This window comes from Arachis hypogaea, chromosome 9 (genome assembly GCF_003086295.3).
Source record: "Arachis hypogaea cultivar Tifrunner chromosome 9, arahy.Tifrunner.gnm2.J5K5, whole genome shotgun sequence".
NCBI classification, from domain to species: domain Eukaryota; kingdom Viridiplantae; phylum Streptophyta; class Magnoliopsida; order Fabales; family Fabaceae; genus Arachis; species Arachis hypogaea.
This window is the reverse complement of record NC_092044.1, coordinates 65,579,170-65,599,574: the sequence shown is the minus strand read 5'-3', so window position 1 is coordinate 65,599,574 and position 20,405 is coordinate 65,579,170. Positions and strand designations below refer to the sequence as shown.

General features: G+C 33.4%; 1 protein-coding gene and 1 long non-coding RNA gene across 3 annotated transcripts; both read left to right on the top strand.

Annotated features, from left to right (window-relative positions):
- The first annotated feature begins 3,895 nt into the window (after positions 1-3,895).
- Positions 3,896-8,280, top strand: LOC112711007 (uncharacterized). 2 transcript variants are annotated; one of them, XM_025763517.3, is made up of 2 exons: positions 3,896-4,395; positions 5,677-8,280. In XM_025763517.3, exon 2 carries the CDS (start codon positions 5,751-5,753, stop codon positions 8,010-8,012), a length of 2,262 nt encoding a protein of 753 aa, XP_025619302.1. In that variant the 5' UTR covers positions 3,896-4,395; positions 5,677-5,750; the 3' UTR covers positions 8,013-8,280. The 2 variants fall into 2 exon arrangements, with proteins under 2 accessions (XP_025619302.1, XP_025619301.1); XM_025763516.3 differs by having other exon boundaries at positions 4,076-4,395; positions 5,733-8,280.
- Positions 8,281-15,492: 7,212 nt separating this feature from the next.
- On the top strand, positions 15,493-19,028 carry LOC112711006 (uncharacterized). The gene is made up of 2 exons (XR_003157144.3): positions 15,493-16,370; positions 18,829-19,028. It is a non-coding gene; the product is annotated as an uncharacterized lncRNA (long non-coding RNA).
- The last annotated feature ends 1,377 nt before the right edge of the window (positions 19,029-20,405 follow it).

The window sequence follows — 20,405 nt, the reverse complement described above, 5'->3', positions numbered from 1 at the left end:
CATTACTGAAACCAGCCTCCCTCAGGTACGGGACAATGGCGTCTGGTGGTGGGAGTGTGTTACTCGTTCTCCTCAGAAGAAGTAGGCAAGGCCTCTGATAAACAATAAATTATAAATTTAAATTATAAATTTATTTACAACAGAAGTTTACTTGAATAATGATAATGTTTAGTAAAATAAATAACTTAAACGTTTGTGCAATGTGTCAAGTCACATTTATTCTGTTAATGTCACCATCGTAATTATCAGCGCTCGCCATATTCTTCAAGTAACTCATAAATATGATTAAAAATGGGTAAAAGTGGGAGAAAATACCAAAATAAAGAAAGTCAAAAGGTCTGAAGAGGCTGTAGACGAGATACATATATATTGGCCTCCAGTTCTCTTATCTCGTTACTGTAAACGAGATAAGGCCGTTACTGTATAAACGTGATACGACTGCGTCATTACTAGCCTGATCTCGTTTACAGTGTAAATGAGATATGTGTCAATTTTGACATTAATTATCATATTTATTATTTATTTTCTATTTTTTGTCTGTGTAAGAACTGCGACTAATTAACTACTTAATTAATTAAATTGATTGCCCAAAATAGGATCCAAAAATTTAGAATGTTAATTAGAAAATTTAAATATGATTTTTGGACTCAGTAGATTTTTCTGAATTGGAAAGTGTAATTTTTTGGAAAAAAACCCGCATAAAAACACAAATTGGCAAATTAACCGTCAGTACCGGCTTAAGTTTGTCCGGTATTGGGCAAGATTAATAAAAATAGTGAAAAAAATTAGAAAATAAATTAAAATTAAAAATCGGATACTAATTTTAAAGGTTTGGCTCAAAGTTGGGCCAAACATACCAAAAACACTAACAGGTTAGACCGAGTCCAAGTTCGGCCCAAACCCAACACATATAACACCATTAATGAAGGCCATTCAGCCTCATAACCCTCATAAACACCAACACACCAGCTGCAAGTGAGAAGAGAGGAGAAGAGAAGTGACACAATTCACATACAACTTCCGGTGACCATAACTCGAGCTACAGTGCTCCGATTCGCGTGCCATCAGGGGCTATGCGAAGCTCTCGACAAGCCCGTCACTTCTAGCTAAGTATTATGGTAAGCTTCTAGAAATTTCTTCCCCAGTTTTCTATCCTAAGAAATTCGAAAATTTAGGTTTTGGTTTTGAGTAAATTTTTGTATTTTGAATGATTAGATGGTATCTAAGGTTGGGCTATTGGTGGTTTTGCCCCAAATACCATCGGAGAAGGTAAGGATGCTCTTTACCTTGTGAAATTGTAATTTTTATGAACCATAGGTGTTGATTTATGGTAAATTATGTATGTTTAGCTTGAAATTGTGATTATTGGTGCATTGATTCTTGAATTGGTGGCTTGTTGGTGAGTTGAGGCTTGTTGGAAATCAAATATTGGGGTATTGTGCATATTGAGAATCGGCCAAGGTATGATTTCGGTTTTCTCTATGTAATATATAATATTTATGGACACTTAGTCTAGTGGAATTTAGGATAGGATTGAATTGATTGTTGGAAATTATTGAATTTGATAATGTATTGATGGCATTGTTAGTTTTGATGAATTATGATGTTAAACTTGGATGTTGTTGTTGATTATTGAAATGGAGGTTGAAATCATTTTGAGTGTTGATATTGATATAAAGTTTGACAAAAATAGACTTTTATAGAGGAAGTTATGACTGTTTAAAGTTTGGTGCCAAAACCTGAATTCTGCAACTTTGAAATTTTCTGATTTTGGTGAAGGTTGTGTACGCGACATGGTGCACCCGACGCGACCAACCCATTCGGGTTAGGCATCTCGCGTACGCGTGGCACTGCATGCATACGCAAGCCAGCAGACTTTCGACCTTTGCGTATGCGACACAGTGCACACGACACGAGCAAACCATTCGGGTTGGGTATCTCGCGTACGCGAGGCGCACTGCGCATGCGTATGTGAGCTATTAAAAAATAAACCCTTGCATACACGAAATGTAACACACGACGCGAGCAACCCATACGGGTTGGACATCTCGTGCACGTGAGCAAGGGGTTGCGTACGCGATCACCCTTTTTTCAACATCATGCATACGTGAGGTAGGGGCTTGCGTACGCGAGACCCCCTGTTTTGCTGAAAAATTATTTTTATTCGTTTTTAAAAGTTCTCATGCTTTCTAAACATTCTGTGAATACCGTTTACGAATACTACATACTACTTAGGTCCCAATATTTCTAAGAGATTAGTTAGTAATTTGATTTCGTGAATTTTTCTATGAATTTAGAAAACGGAGACTTAGGATTTTGGAGTACTGAGGGTGGATTAGATGAGTGAAGTGATAGAGTAGTGTAAAGATGACTGGCATGATGAAATTGTGGAGTTGTGGATTTGATGATACTTTGAGACGAGTCTAGGACTTGAAGTGGACTGAGTCCTGAGCATGATTTCTGAAAAATCACTGTAATATTGTTTTATATTGAGATTGTTGAGATGCTATGCACTTAGCAAGGACGATTGGTTAATTCCGCTTATGTTGAGATGTGAGGTATGTGGTAAGAGTATCCCACTCGCATCCTAACTATGACAAATTAATTGGTTAATTAATTAAATTAATTGTCCAAAATAGGATCCAAAAATTTAGAATGTTAATTAATTAAGCAGTTAATTAGTCGCGGTTCTTACAATTTGGGCTCCTCTCACTAAATCATGATGAGTCGTGATTCTCGGATTTTGCAAAATAAGTTGCAAAATGACCTGAAAAAGTTTGTTTATCGAAAACTGGGTTCTTACATGCATGTGAAATATGAATTCTAAAAATTCCAATTGATCTTATCTTTTAGGTCTTTATAAGTGTGTTTTTTTTTTTGGAAGAGAGCATTTGTGATTTTTTTTTTGTCATTCTTAAATTTGGGGTTTTTAAGTGTATCAATATTGGTTCTCTATTATGATCCTTGAGGAATATTCCGTTAATTTTGATGTCTTTTATACGATAAGAACTTAACTATAAATTTATATTTGATATAAGAACTCAATTATAAACTTTTAAAATGTAAATACTAAATTACAATTTCATTAAAAATATAGGGACTAATTGTGTAATTTAACCTATTATTTATTGATAATATATAATCAAATATTTATTTAACATTTTTTCGTTATAAGTAAGGATAGCAATGAGTCTCTATTGTGATGGGACCCTCCTTTACTCTTCTCCTCTGTCTCCATTTAGTAAAATGGCCCTGTCCCCGTTCCATTTTCGTCATGGGTTTTGTTTATTTCTCCTCGCGGGGAGACGATATCATAGTTATTAATTTTCAATTTAAATTTTTTTTAACACAATCATAATAAAATATTTTATAATTCAATCAAATATGTCAAATCAAACATAATTCATAAATTTAACATAATAACATACACATAAAATTTTTAACATATAAATTAAAATAAAATAAATTAGGATTATTTACACAACTTACATATAAAGACATTTAAGTAAATTTTCTTTCGCGTATCTCAATCCCCATCCCGTCCCATTTATTCATGAGGGAAAATCTATCTTTATGAAAATTTTGCAGATTTTTATCGCAAGTAATTTTTATAGATATCTACGGGTGTGAGTTTTTTTTACCATACATAATTATAAGTGAATAAGAATTACTTTTACATTTAAATACAAAAATCATGTTTTTAAGTATTTATATTTTGATCTAAATTTTGTTAATATTTTTAAGAGAGATTTTCTGCGCAAAGTTTAGCCAAACAAGTCTAATTTATCATGAAAAATATTAAACTCAATAACCAATTGATTTAGTCTTTTAGATTTCGTACAAACATAAAAATTAATTATTAATATTAATTATCAATCTATTTGAAGACCCAGACACAAAATCCTTACTATCTTATATTCTTATGTAGTGAATTATGATGACTTGATGAGTGATGAGGCGAGATGAAATGGGTTAAATTTAAATTGGAGTGGGGCATAACAGTAATTTCAAGAAGCACAAAAAAAAAGAAGCAAAATTCCTTTGACCTAAATACCCTCTTTTTGTGGTTAGCCTCAAACCTGTTTTCCCCAAAATTTTTTCCCTTCTCAGCCCTCGGAACCGATGCTGCTCCTACCCTTCTAATTCCCAATCTTCCTCTCTTCTCCTTACCCTTCTTACCCTAAATTCCGATTTTCTCCACTTCCCCGCCATTTTTCCTTTTCAAAACTCTCAGTCTTCTTCTTCTTCCCTCTATTGCAAAACCATTGTTCTTTATTTGATCCGGTTCCTAATACTCCGAACCCTCGATGTAGTGTCTTTCTGAGCGTTACTCACTTCGTCTTTGTGTTTCTTTCGAGATCCTAAGGCCATGGCACTATACCCCTCCTGGAAAAGGTAAAAGATTATTATTATTATTATTATTATTATTATTATTATTATTATAACTGAGCTGTATATTTTTACATCAATTCTGTATGTCTTATGTTTTATGAAAGTTTTATTCTTGATTGTTTACATAGATTCTCACCTTAGCTCTGTTACACTTTTTTTCTGAATTATTATTGTTACTATTTTGCTGTAATAAAGTGGTGATTTTGATCTTAATTTCTGGTAAATAATTTATTACAATGTCAGTTCTGTGGGTTTGACCATTTGATTATTATCTATTTGATCATGGATGTGTGGGTATGAATTTCCAGCTGTGCAATTGTCAAATTGTAATCAGCAGCTGATTTTGCATAATGCAATTTGTGATTGGGACTGGTATCCATGAACCCCTGATGGTAATGCCACGGGGGAAATGTTTATATAAGTGGGGAATTCTGGAGAGTAATCATATGGTATTAAAGAATTTGTGTAGTGGGTCAGAAGGGTGATTGAAATGGGTCAAGAAATGACTTGAAGATGACATGCGAGTTTTCTAGTGTGATAATGGTGGTTGATGGTCTTGGCTTATTTGAAACGGATACTTAAATGGCTTCTTAGTGTTCCTTTGACAAAGTGTCAGTTCATGTTGTCTTGTGGATATATGGTGTATAGTCATAAAAGTTAGACTATGAGCGTGGATAAGAATGTGTCATATCTTATCGGTTTGTGTCAAAGGACTAGGATGTATGATTGTGGTGGTATTTGGCCATTTCTTTCATTATATATGGCCTCGACCACCTCTCCATGGGTATTCCCTCCCGGGATTGGGTCCTCTATGTTGTTTTACTTATATATTAAAAATGGTGGACAGCTCTTCTTTTATGTTTGTAGGCATATCTGTCATTTATTTATTTACTTTTCTGTTTTGGGAGATATTGTGGCAATCATTAGAGCAATTTACTTTCTGTGTGTTCTGCCTATATGACTCACATGATTCTGTAGTATGTACATACTGTCAAATCGCATTTAATATGTACTTAAGGTAGGAGAGTACTTGAGGAAAGGAAAGAAAAGTAATATGTTCTCTTTATTAGATGCTTCTTGAATTACCTGCCTTCTATTTGTTTGCTGCCTGCCTAGAGATTTCACTTGACTTGTTTCATATTCTGTGTGAAATGGTTACGTGCATCATCTTCATTTTGTTCCTGTTGTAGCTTTCTTGTGATGCATGCAATTCAGCACCTTTGATGTTTCTGTGCAGGACATAGGATTGATATGCTATATCTGACTTTTCCATTGTATCTGCAGGATCTTGCAGCAGTGTCTCGGTCCTTAATCAGTTATTTGTGTTGTACTTTGTGCAGTGGTCATTTATATCTTTGATGACTAATCAAGATTTGATACTTGGTCAAAATCACAATTTAGCAATAAGCCATGACCAACAATTAGTGATGGACCATGATCATAATATGGGGCTCAGCCAGGGTCATGCATTGGAACTGGGGGCAGGCCATGAGCATCATATGGATCTGGGGCAAAGTCATGATCATGAACTTGGCCTGGGAAATGCCCAAGACGAAGACCATGAGTTGGAGATGAGACAGAGCCATGATCAAGAAGGTGAGCATGGTCACACTTATGGCCATGAGCATGAACTCTCCATGGATCACAAACCAGGGCATGATGACCGTGAGATACCCCTTCCTGAACATAATCATGAGTTGGTACTGTCGGAGAACAATGATTTGCCCGTTTCTGAGAACCATGAATTTGATGAGAACATGGCCCTGACTGTGGTTCAGAACACGGAGATAGGCATTGATTCTGCCGATCATTTGGGTATCGAACAGTCCCAGCTTATGCTATCTACTCCTGTAATTCAGGCTCGTGTAGTTGCTGTAAATCCCACTTATGAACTCTCAGTTGGGCAAGAATTCCCTGATGTAAAGAGTTGTCGAAGGGCATTGAGGGATGCAGCAATTGCTTTGCACTTTGAGATGCAAACCATAAAATCCGACAAGACCCGCTTTACTGCTAAATGTGCAAGTGAAGGCTGTCCGTGGCGCATTCATGCTGCCAAGCTCCCAGGTGTTCCAACATTTACCATTAGGACCATCCATGAGAATCATACATGTGGAGGAATCGCCCATCTTGGCCATCAACAAGCCTCAGTTCAGTGGGTCGCTAACTCTGTGGAGCAAAGGCTGAAAGAGAACCCTAATTGCAAGCCAAAGGAAATATTGGAAGAGATCCATAGGGTTCATGGTATTACCTTATCTTACAAGCAGGCTTGGAGAGGCAAGGAGCGTATCATGGCTGCAATGCGTGGTTCTTTCGAAGAAGGATATAGATTGCTTCCGCAATACTGCGAACAATTGAAACGCACAAATCCCGGCAGTATTGCATCTGTATATGGAAGTCCCACTGATAATTGCTTCCAACGTCTCTTCGTTTCTTTTCAAGCTTGTATATATGGCTTTTTAAATGCTTGTCGGCCGCTCTTGGGGCTTGATAGAACATATTTAAAAAGCAAGTATCTTGGTACCTTACTTCTTGCTACTGGATTTGATGGTGACAGTGCCCTCTTTCCTTTGGCATTTGGTGTCGTTGATGAAGAGAATGATGATAATTGGATGTGGTTTTTGTCTGAGCTTCACAACCTGCTTGAGATTAACACTGAAAACATGCCAAGGCTTACGATTCTGTCTGATAGACTTAAGGGAATTGTTGATGGTGTGGAAGCGAATTTTCCTACAGCATTCCATGGATTTTGTATGCGTCACTTGAGCGACAGCTTTCGAAAAGAATTTAATAACACCATGCTTGGTAATCTCCTCTGGGAAGCAGCCAATGCACTTACGGTGATCGAATTTGAAGCAAAAGTTCTGGAGATCGAAGAGATATCACAAGATGCTGCATATTGGATTCGAAGAATTCCACCACGGCTGTGGGCTACTGCATATTTTGAGGGGCAAAGGTTTGGTCATTTGACAGCTAACATTGTTGAATCTTTAAACACTTGGATATTGGAGGCATCTGGCCTTCCCATAATTCAAATGATGGAATGCATCAGAAGGCAGCTAATGACTTGGTTTAATGAACGGCGAGAGACCAGCATGCAGTGGACATCAATACTTGTTCCTTCTGCTGAGAGACGTGTTGCAGAGGCTCTTGAACACGCTCGTACATATCAGGTTCTTCGTGCCAATGAAGCTGAATTTGAAGTTATATCTCATGAAGGAACAAATATAGTTGATATTAGGAATCGTTGCTGTCTTTGTCGAGGCTGGCAGCTCTACGGTTTGCCCTGTGCGCATGCAGTGGCAGCACTTCTTTCTTGCAGGCAGAATGTCCACAGATTCACGGAGAGCTGCTTTACGGTTGCAACATACCGGAAGACATATTCCCAAACCATACATCCAATTCCTGATAAGTCTCTATGGAAGGAGTTGTCTGAAGGGGATCCTAATGCAACCAATGCTCTTGATGTTGTCATTAATCCTCCGAAATCACTCAGACCACCTGGACGACCAAGGAAGAAGCGTGTTCGTGCAGAGGACCGCGGCCGTGTCAAACGTGTGGTGCATTGTAGCCGTTGTAATCAAACAGGCCACTTTAGAACCACATGTGCAGCTCCCATCTGAGGTTTATTTTCCCTTGTTGCAAACTTGCACTGGTGTTTTTTAGGCTTGATAGCTTAGTAGATTGGCAAGTAATGTTTATTTACTTGACATTAATGTGAATTAATTTATTGCTGAGACTTTCTATGTGTATATACTCCAATAATTACAGTATTATTCAATAGTGTATTTGGATTTGAATATTCTCATATTCAAGTATCCAACGGCCTTCTACCTCCGAAGTCACACTTGTGTGATTTTAGTTTTAATGTGATGGGATTTTTTAATGCTATCGATTTTCTTCTTGCAATGTAAGCATCCGGATTCTGGAGTTGTTCACAGGTGTATGAATACCAAGAATGATTATATATTAGTATTATTACTCATGGTGATGGGAAAGTTGTTTAATCGGTCCAAAGTAATTATAGTTTATATGTACATGATTTTGGAAATGAATAAAACGATATAGTTCACTGCATCCCTTTTAGAATTTGATGTCATCACAGTTTTGTTACAATACTGCACATAGACAATATATTACAATTAATAGGTGAAGTTGCTTTGCTTCATGATTCTAGCGGTATTTCCTTGAAAGGAGATAATTTTGCAAAAATTTTATAAATTAAGATGCACATGGTTGAGGGGATCTAATAGCCAAGTTAAGAATTTTCCTGGAAAAAGAATTAATGGAATATGAACATTTTTAAGGTGCTTTGTCTCAGCCTATGCTTGTTTATTTATTAAGGGTTAGTTTGGATTGACTTTTAAAAAAATATTTAAATTTTTTATTTTTTTAAAAATATTTTTTGAATAAAAAAATTATTTTATATTTGAATAAATTTAAAAATAATTATATAAAAATGTACTTTTAATTTTATTTGAATAAAATAAAAATAAAATATTTTTTTATTTAAATTACATAAAAAGGACAAGATCAAAACAAAAAACTCATGACTAGTAACCACAACACTTCTTTTATATGTTTAAACTCTTAATACACGCTACTAACATATTAAAAAATAAAGCGCTACATAATCTCCCTTAGTAGTATAATAACTTTATATAGCCAGTGCATCTGTTTGCTCAACTTGATTATATAAATAAAAAGAAATATAAATGGATACATATATCCATAACTTATAAAATACTAATGATGCATATATTGCGGTAATTGATTTCTTATGTGATTTCTTAATTCCTCCATCATTTTCTAAAAGTTCGTTCAATAACACTCTTCATACATAAATGATAGTAATTAAAAACTTCATTATGTGATCTAAAAGGAGTATTTTTTATCTAAATAATATTCTAAATTCAGAAAGATGATATTTTATATTTCTTAATTGCTTTTTTTTTATTATAGAAACTATTGTAATATTCTTGAACTTAGTTACTATATTTTTCCAACCTTCTTAATTAAAGTGTATGAGATAATAATTTTCTTCTGACATACAGTAAAAAAAATTTTCGGTAGTATAATCATTCTATCTAACCTTTTTAGTCATTTGTATTTTAGTTGAATTTTTTTTTATTGACTTTTCTAGAAATTAATTTTGGAGGTATGCTATTTTGTGTAATCATAAAAAGACTATCAAAATTATATGTAATTTTTATTAGTATTTTCAAATCAAAATTATCTAACCTTATTAGTATTTTTATTAGTATTTTAAAGAAGTAAGAACCAACTAATCAATAAATATTAAAAAGTAAATTTATAATTGACCATAAACAAACAATAAAAAATAGATTTTTAAAATTATCTTAGATTAATCAACACACTTGAAGTTTCACATAAATTTCTATAAGTCAAACTTAAATTAGCTTAACAATATATATATATATATATATATATATATATATATATATATATATCTTATATGATTAATAAAAAGTGTAACTAAAATTAATAATAAAATATAATAAGGTATGACAACTTAAGGAGTCTTTTCAACAAAGTAATGAGAATTAGGAAGGGATTTAGAATTTGGAGAAAACTTTAATATTCAAAAAAAAATTAAAGATTTCGAGAAAAAATTAAAATTAAGGATATAAATTGTAATTACTAATTATGTTAAAGGATATTTTTGGTAAAAATATTTAAAAATGATTTTTTTCTATTTTTTTAAAAGTAATGTGCTGTTGTGTAAGATTCTAGATTTTTAAATATTAGATTATGATATTTATTATAATTTTAAAGAAAAATTTATATGATTACCTCTAATTTAAAATTGATAAATAAATAATATTTTTTTTAAGATAATTTTGTTGGATTAAAATTAGTCTTCAATTATTACATTACCTCTATTTTTATTAGAAATTACCAACTTACCTTCACCCTTTTTTCCCAAATCAAAATCCTAATTCTAACCTAGGTGAGACACTCCCTCACCCTTCCTTTTTCCCTCAACAGCCGCCACCCCGTTCCCACACACACAGCCATTATTACTCTGTTTTTGGTTCTTTCTTGTGCAGTAATTTGTTTTTGTTCCAAAAATCCTTTTAATTGATGCTTTTATTATATGTTGCTGAGGATTTTGCAGTATTATTGACATAGAATTGAGATTCGATTCTTGCATGTGTGATTAAAGTTGCTACAATTGCTGCGAAAGTGGAGTGGAGTTGAGGTTACGGCTGCCCCTATCAGCTATTGCGAGTCGGGAAAAAGAGGATTTTGACGCGTTTTATAGTTTTTTAATTTTGACTATTTGAGGTAGTGGCTTTTTCTTAAATTCATTTTACTTTTAAAAATTGTTACAAGTCGATATGAATGCGAAAAATGCATTTTTATGATTTTGTAAATCTTATGGATTGAATTGAGTTGTTTTGAATGAATGTAATTGCTTGCCTTGTTGGTTTATTGATCGATTAAAAATGTTTAGTTGATTGTTGCTGAAGTGATTGCTTGATAATACTGTATTGATTGTGAAATTGAAACGTGATAAGTAATTGTCGAATGGAGTTGGGTTTTGTGGTTGGTTTGAAGTTGTTATGATGATGGTTGGATTGTGGCTGTTTCTTATTATTGAGATGGAATACTTGCTATAAGTTTTTAGTAAATTGATGATGTCATTTTTATTTCCAAATTGAGTGGATTAAGAACATTGTTTCTTTTTATTTTTGTTGAGAAAAAGGTCAGTGATTTGCGGTGATTGATGGAACTCGTAAGGAGTGGTAAAGTTCATATTTTAGGAGAGGTGTTGTCAAAATTTTTATAAATTTGGATTAAATTGAATAATAAAAAAAGAGATTGGTTGTTACCCCCAAACTTAGAAACTTTGTTTAAAGTGTTATTTAAAAAATTTGGGTTGAGAAATTATTTATTTGATTTTGATTTAACTATAGAAAGGATTGTGTTTTGGGGTATTTTTATGTTAAAGTAATTATTCCAAAATAAGTGGTTATGTTTCAATAGAGTTTTAATTGGGAAATAAGAATGATTTTGAATCCTTTTAGGAAGACATTTTAAACTTAAATGATGTTAAAGTTAGTTTTGAAAAATTGGTTGAAGAAAATGAATTACTTCTAAATAAAGGATTATATTTTGAAGATGTATTTAGTAAATATAATGTGTTTGAATTGATTTAACGCAACGATATGATTTTCGAGCCTTCTAGAAATGATTAAACTTAGAAATGAAATTAAAATCGGTTTTGGGAACTTGTTTTAAAAAAATGTGATTTTTATGGTTATGTTAAGTTGAGATTTTCAAGAATTATGGAGTTACGTTGAATTATATTATATGAAATTGGTTGAGAATCTATGTGAGGCTTATGATGAAAATTATTATTTAGATATATGTTGGTAAATTATGATTAATGATGAATTAGATGATGAAAATAAGTTTGATTGATATGATACTGCCTGTGTAAATGCAAGGGTTGTGGTTTTGTCCCACTTGCTCCAGGCTAAGATTTGAGAATATATGGAGATTATGATCGATGATAAATGATTGTTATTGACAATGGGAATTGATTAAGTTTGTGACTATGAATATGATTATTGACTGGCAAAGATCGTGGTGGTGTACTGCTTGTCCAGTGCTGAATATGTTAATTAAGAATGATTGTGAATATAATTGATTATATGTAACTTATGCATCTGGCAAGGATCGTGATGGTGTACTGTAACACCCTACCACACAGAGTTTTATGCTTAAGTCGTAAATCAAAGGTGGTGAGATATTACGACCTCTAAAAACAAAATACATACATAGTATTTTAAGGAATATATCTTAATTAAGAGTTTGTGAAAAGAATAATAAAAATAAGTACGTATCACTCGTGAAGCATTGAGAGTAAAGGTGCATAACTGAGAAAACAAAAACATAAGAATATATATATATATATATATATATATATATATATGATTCAAAATAAAATACATAAATAGTACTAGTCTCAACCTACGAAAAAAAGACCGGCTAGACAAATATATATACAAACCCAAAAGTATGAGAATAGTAAACATAAGGGCTATACTACACATCCAAGTATTTTTCCATCCAAGTTTTATTCAAATAGGTCCAACACTAACAAAAACTACTCTTATTAAAAGAGCGTCATTACACGCGTTTTATCTTCTTCTCCTCCCTCGCGCTTCTTCTTCTTCTTTTCCCATGCGCTTTTTCTTCTTCTTCTTCTTCTTCTTCTTCTTCTTCTTCTTCTTCTTCTTCTTCTTCTTCTTCTTCTTCTTCTTCTTCTTCTTCTTCTTCTTTCAAATACATGCATATGTCTTCTTCTTCTTCTTCTTTCAAATTCATGTATACCTTCTCTTCATCCTCCTCCTCCTCCTCCCTCTCCTTCTTCGCGCACGCAGTTTTTTCTTTTTGCTTCTCCTCCTTCTCGTTATTTTCTTCTTCTTTCTTCTTCTTCTTCTTCTCCTCTTTTGTTATTGTCATCACCAACAACACACATTATTTTTTCAATTGAATTGAATGGAATGCAATTTTTAAATTGAATTGAATGGACGTAGGACGCAGGTGTTCTAAATCAAAATTGAATTGAATTGAATTGAAAATCTCTAAATTGTAGACAGAGGTGTTTCGAATTTGATTTTATATAATGGATTATGTTTCGTTCAGTCAGTACTATACAATTGTTTCACCATGAGTACTGTGTTCGGTTCATTATGCAGAAAGCTTTTTGAATTTGATTTTATATAATGGATTATGTTTCGTTCACTGAGTACTATACAATTGTTTCACCATGAGTACGTATTCAGTTCATTATGCAGAAAGCTGTTCGAATTTGAATTTATATAATAGATAATGTTCCATTAATTTAGTACTATACAATTGTTTCACCATAATAACATGTTCGGTTCATTTATGTTCTGCACAATTCAAAACTCTTCCTCCTCACCTTCTCCTACTTCTTCACCAGGGAGAGAGGGAGGAAAAGACAAAAAAATACAGCAACAACAACAATAAAAGAATGACGATAAGGAGAAAACACGTGAAGAAGAAGGAACGCGAAAAAGTAGGGAGAGAATGAGGAGGAGGAGGAACGTGAAGAAGAAGACGACGCTCCGTGAGTAAACAAGCGTGAGAAGAAGAAGAAGCATGGGGAGAAATGAAGAATTAGAAGAGAAGAAGCGTGAAGAAATAAGAAAAACGGAAAAAGCGCGTGACCAAAAATTGCTTGGATGAGCTTGAATGCCAAAATTGATTGGATGTGGAGAATATCTCTAAACATAAATTCTTTTTCTACAAAATCAACCTCTAAGAGAGATGTGCAAGTTAATATATAAAAGTGGAGAATATATATATAAGTACAGAATATAAATTCTAAAAGAAATCTTTGCTTTCCAAGATTAGATCTTGCACGATCAGCGAGGTGCATCACATCCTGTATCTATAAAGTATAAATTTCCGAAACAGGTGAGAACATCATCCTTTACAGTGTTCTCAGCAGGGTAAAAATTTTAAATAGGGGCGATATAAAGATTGCATGAATCCACTAGACAATCCTAAAACTCCAGCAGATAAGATCCAAGCCTAAAGTCCTCTCTATATCCCGGCAGGATAACAGGCTAATCTCAGTTATACATATATTCCCAATCTCATTTACTTTAAAACAGTCATTATCAAACTAATCTCATCTCAATAGTATTTATTTTTTCTCAATATTTAGTTTCAACATATTTAGTGATTTTGAGTTCTCAACTCTCATCAACACAAGTCATCAGTTCTCTCATTGTCATAATGGTTTAAACTCAGTAAATTTGATATCCCACCATTTTATTCAGTAGTGGTAATAATCTCCAAACAGAACAGCCCCCAGCATCAATCGACACTAGCATGAGGGATCTCTCAGATATTCAAACACAAGAAAGACAAACAAATAATACATAAGTAAATTCAGGTAAAGCAATTAGCACATAGTCACTTAATATACACAAATAAACAAGCCATGACAAGTAGAAAACCTAAACAAATCAATCAAATGCAGATGATGTATGCCTGTCCTATTAGCTATAAGCTCACATGTCGGTTACTTTTCCAGAATCCGACACATCCGTTAGCTAACACGAACTTTGTCTCTCTACTGTTATCTCGCATATATGTATACTATATGTATCTCGCAGGGTGAGTGTCTTGTACACCTCGCAAGTAGAATAACCTGTATTTCTCACTGAATGAGTGCCTTGTCACCTCGCAGACAGAGAAAACCTCGCAGGTTGAGTGTCTTGTCACCTTGCAAGTAGAATAATACTTATATTCATCGATTCTGTCTTCTTTGGTTTATGTTCGAACTTATTTAATTATAACAATTTTCAAGAACGAAAATTTTTCTGCAATGGGTAGAATGTAACATCCCAAATTTTTGGATAATTAAATTTATTATATTTGTTGAGGATTTTATTTTAAGAAAATTATTTTACTGAAAGTAATTAAATAAAGTTTTATGATACTTTGAATATAAAAAAAAATTAGGAGTTAAATGTAGTTTTTTTTATAATAATTGAAGTTTAAATTAATTAAAATTTTTATATAATCTTTATTGAATATTTGATATAATTGAAATTATAATTTTAGTAATTAAAAAATAAGAAAGAATTGTATAATTTAATTTAAATAAATTCTATTATGAATGAATTATGTTATTAATTTAAACTCTTAGAAATTAATTTATTAAAAATTATTAGATTGACTTTTATAAATACTTTAAATTTAAGTCAATTAATATTTATGTATAATTTTTATTATAATTAATTATTATATAAATTGAAATTAAAATTTTGATGATAAAAAAATAATAAAAATATATCATTTAATTTAAATAATTAATATTAAATTTAAACTATTTTTTATAAAAATATAATTAATATATTTATTTTATAATTTAAATTATCAATTAAAATTAATAATAAATTGATAAATAATATTTTTAAATATTTTAATAGAATGTATTTAATTTTAAAATTATTTTATTTTTTAATTTTATCAAAATATTTATTTATATTTATATTTATTTTTTTATAAAATCTCTAATTTCTAATTCTAATTTCTAAATTGAAAATCCAAAACCTAATTTCCAAAACAAAACCCTAACCCTTCACCCAATACACACGCACACTGAACACAGAGGGAGACAGAGGAGAATGCGGGAAGGGAAGAGAGGGAGGAGAAAGAAGACGGCGTTGGTTGGGGGCTTCGCCGCCGTCGCCGTCGAGCATGAAGCGTGGAGAAGAGAGATCCCGCGTCCGAGAGAGAAGAGGAGATGCTGTCCGCGCTGCTGCCTCCATCGCTGTCAATCCGCCGCTGCCACTGCTAGGGCTCGTCGTGGGAAGCGTTGCCGTCACCGTCACCGTCACCGTCGTGCCCTGGTGCCGTCGATGGAAGCCACCGCCGTCGCCTGAGAAGAACCCGAAGAGAGAGAGGGAGCCCGAGAGAGGAACGCAAAGCAGGACCCTCCGTGTCGCGCCGCCGATCTGTCACCGTGCTGCTGGGCTGTTGCCGCCACCGAAGGTCAGTCGCCGTCGCCGTCGCCGTGGGTTATTTCCGCCGTCCAAGCCATCAATGAAGGGAGCCTTGCCGCTGTGTGCTAAGAGGAGGAGGAGCCCCTATCATTGACGTAATGAACAGAACGGAAGAAGGGGGCACCGGAGAGTGATGCTGCTGCCGTGACCATCACTGAGCTCTGCGCTGTCGTTGGAGCTGCTGACAAAGAGGTCGCCACCGTTGAAGCTCGCTGGAGAAGGAGTCACTATCGGAAGAAGCTGCCACTGCTGTGTGTAGAAGAAAGATGAGAGTCGCAAGAATCAGGGGTAAGAAAAGGACACGATGCTGTTGTTATTGCTGCCGGGTCGCCGCTGAAGCCCTCTTCTGCCGTCGGAGCTGCTGTTCGGCTGTCTTGATTACGTTGTTAATGCGACATTGAGGTAGGAGATTTATTTTTAAAGTAAACATTTTTAATTTAGAATGCATACAAAGTTCATTGGATTATTGCAAATAGTTAATAATGGTTTAGAATTGATTAATTGATGTGAATTGCTTGAAATGTGTTTGATAATAGTTAGCTGTTGTGATTATTCTGAATTATGAATTAGAATTGGATGCGATTGTGATTACTCTAAATTATAAGTGAAATTAGATGCGGTTGTGAATTGTATTTTGAATTATTGATTTTTGTGATGAATTGGCTGAGACTCTGATCTTGAATGAATTATTTTGAATTGTTTGATATTGAATTGGAAATTTAATATATTGGAATGGCTGTGAAATGGATTTGCGACGGGTTGGAATTGGTTGACATGTGGTTGTGAATGTTGATTTATTTGATATTACTTATTAAATTGAAATATGACGAGTTAATTATTGAAAATCTGACGTTTTGATAATTAAGTAATTGAGTTTGGATTGTGGTTGTGAGTGTGACTGGTTTGCTCGATGGTGTTCTGATAGTGGCTACTGTTGATTTATGATTAACTGGAATTGATTTTGAGAATTGTTAGAAGATTGAAGTTTGATTACCGAATTATTCTCTTGAAATCTGACTTTTAAAACAAAATAGTAACTTTGCTAATGAATAAATGACTTTAAAATAACTAGAATTATGGAATGCTGATTTTTGGGATTACTAATTGATTAAGTTTAATTTCGAAAGGATTCTATGATATGTGGAAATTAGTTATGAATTGATGATAATGGAGTTGGATTGATGGATCATATGGGAATTTCAGAGTATGATTGAATTACTATTTATCATGAATTGTGAATTTCTGATTGATTAAGAATCTTTTGTTTGACAATTATTGAGAAAAGGACTGATGAATTGTTGAGAAAGAGGGAACCCGTAAGGGTGGCTAAGTCCGAGTTTTAGGGGTGGTGTTGCCGAACTTTTACAAAATTTGAGGCTTTGTTTGAAATGTTATTTTAAAAGATTTGGATTTGGAAAATTATATTATTTGAGTTTTATTTAGTTAAGAAAAGAATTATAATATTTTGAATTCGATTTACCAAAGAAAGGTTTATGATTTGAGTTTGAATTATTTAAGAAAGGAATTATGTTTTGAGTTTGATTCAATATGAAAAGAGTTATCTTTTGGGCTTGAAATAAAGGATTATCTTTTGAGGAGTTTGGTGAATTTATAATATTTGAATTTGAATGATAAAGAGAGGTGATTTTTGAGCCTTTGGAAAGTTGGTAAATATTGAGAAAGGGTTTTATTGGATTACTTTTAATGAGATGATTATGTTTTGAAAATTATTTAGTAAATTTAAAACAAATGATTCTCTTGAATCTTTTGAAAGAGAATTAAATTGAAAAATAGTTTAAAGTTTGTTTGAGTTAAGATGTTACAAAAGTGAAAGCAGTAAAATTTGTATAGTATGATTGAACAGAAAAAGAAAGAGATAGTATGATTGAACAGAAAAAGAAAGAGATACCGCATAAGAATGTGAAACTAATGATGATAATGAGAATAAGAATCAAGAGTTGAACCTTGTGGTATGATCATCTATTGTATGTACACCTGTTGCATTGAGGCAGTCAGAGATAGATAGTGGTACGATCACTGAGAACACTTTTCTGGGATATTTAGCTATAATGCTATGCTGTAAGACAAAGGTTGTTTACAGAGGTATCGAGATACACACAGTTAAAGTGTGCTCCTGTAAGACAGAGGTTGCTTACAGTGAATGTGTTGTACTCTTGTAAGACAGAAGACAGAGGTTGCTTACAGTGAGTGTGTTGGGTGTATATCGGCTAATAAGTGTCGTCCTGCAAGACAAAGGTTGCTTGCAGTGGATACCCTGCAAGACAAAGGTTGCTCACAGTGGGTATTGCCAGCAGGAAAGCTTTATCTAGACAGAGGTGTTGGGTAATGTCGTGAGCGGATTAGTAACCGACAGAGGAGTTCATTACCTGCACTAATACTAGACATACATCATCCTTGTTTGTGCATATGCATTTGATTGTGTTGCTTATCTTGTTTCTTTGTGATTGTGCTATTTGTCTTGGTGACTTATGTGCTTGATTTGATATTTTTGTTGATGCTGTTAACCTAGTAAAGTATTGAGGAATGGTATTTGTGAAATGAGGTTTGGGTATATTATTTATGTTGCTGATTTACTTTATTATTATGGTGATTGAGGAATGCTATGTGTGGCTGATGAATTGTTAATGTGACTAAGGCTTTATTTAAATAATATGATTTAAAGAAAAGGATTTAATCTGTTTTAAGTAAAACTTAAGAAATTTTTAAAGGTTTGACAAAGAACACTGTATTTTGGAATATGAGTCAACTATTTGTATTATATTTAGTACTTTTACGGCATTCCCATTTCTTACTGAGAACGTGTGGTTTGTTCTCACCCGAAAATTTTTCACCCTTTCAGTGACACAGGTTCGAAGACTCGGTAAGAAGCTGCGGACGATTAGTAGATTTACTTATGATTCCTGTTGTTGTTATGGAGTTTTCCACGCCTTTGTTGATTAAGATTTTATTTTATACAGAGAAATAGGAGTTGTAACTAAATTTCATTTAAATTCTTTTGTATAAGATTTATTATTATTAGTAATTATGTGATTATTATTATTTGGTGATCTTTGATATATGATTTTTAATAAATAAAAACAAAATTTTCTAGAATCTTCTATAAAACTGAATCGCAATATCGAACTAAAAGTTCAATATTAAATAGTTAATAAAGAAAATAGATTAGTAACATCTTACTTTTGGTACATGACGTACTGAAAGTTAGGCCGTTACACAGAGCAATGATACATATTGAAAATGGAGAATTGATGCTAAGAGTGCATGATGAACAGTTAGTATTCTATGTTTTCGAAATCATGCATAAATCTATTCAAGAGAAGGATTGTATGAAGGTTGATCCAAGTTTGAAGGAAGCACCAAATGAATCACCTCTAAAGCATCTAAGCCCATACTTGAAAGAAACAGAAGAAGTAGAAATGGTGGAGCAAGTTGAAGGAATCATGGGAGTCAAGAAGGAGTTGCAACCAAAACTTCCATATGAGATAACTAACAAAACTCCTCCTGATATTGAGACCAAAACATGCTTTGAGAAAGAATCACTACCTGAAGAAGAGAAGAATCTCAAGAAAAAAGTGCTTAGAGGTTAGAGAACCAAGGTCTCCACTGAAGATTTTTTACCAGAGGATAAAGTGATGCTAATTTACCAACCAATAGAGCCATCCACACGCTTCTCTGGACACTACAAAGTGAACAAAATCCTTTCATTTGAACATGTGGAAATCATAAAAGAAGACACTGGGAGAAAGCTTACTGTGAGAGGAGAGGAGCTGGAGCATTATGATCATCATCCTCCCTAACAAAGGACAACCGTCAAGCTAATGACATTAAAGAAGCGCTTGTTGGGAAGCAACCCAACCTTAAGTAACTCTTTCATAACCTTTGTCAAAATAAATGGTTAACTGAACTTTTGTGTATTGTAAAGAATTAAGTTTGGTATTGCACACCAATGTGATTGTGATAACAATGCAAATAAATCAAGGGTGAATGTATGGTACTAAGTTTGGTGTTCCACCATTAATTTCATATGAGCATAATGCACCCTTTGAGACAATCATGAATACTCACTAATCCAAACAATCACAGAAGTTAATTAACTTTGCATTCAATTGCTTACTTTCTAGTTTTATACTGTTGTTTTGGTTGCATGCATGAAAAGCTTAATTATGCATTCTGTTTTGCATAAAAGGATGAGCAAGTAATTAAGTTTGGTGTCAGACACCTAACTTAACTCAATTTCATAAGCATACATGCATGATAACTATCCTTTAAATGTTTAGGGACAAGCAACTTTCAAAGTTTATTGTAGGCAGTCACTTCATTCCTTGAGAAACTATGCATCATCATCTGGAAAGACAATAGAAGAACGTAGAAGCCAACAATGATGGTGATAAAGAGTGAAGCAAGTGGACACCAAGA

What these genes read in the sequence shown, in the direction of transcription:
- LOC112711007 (XM_025763517.3), top strand. Translation starts at nt 5,751, where the DNA reads ATGACTAATCAAGATTTGATACTTGGTCAAAATCACAATTTAGCAATA.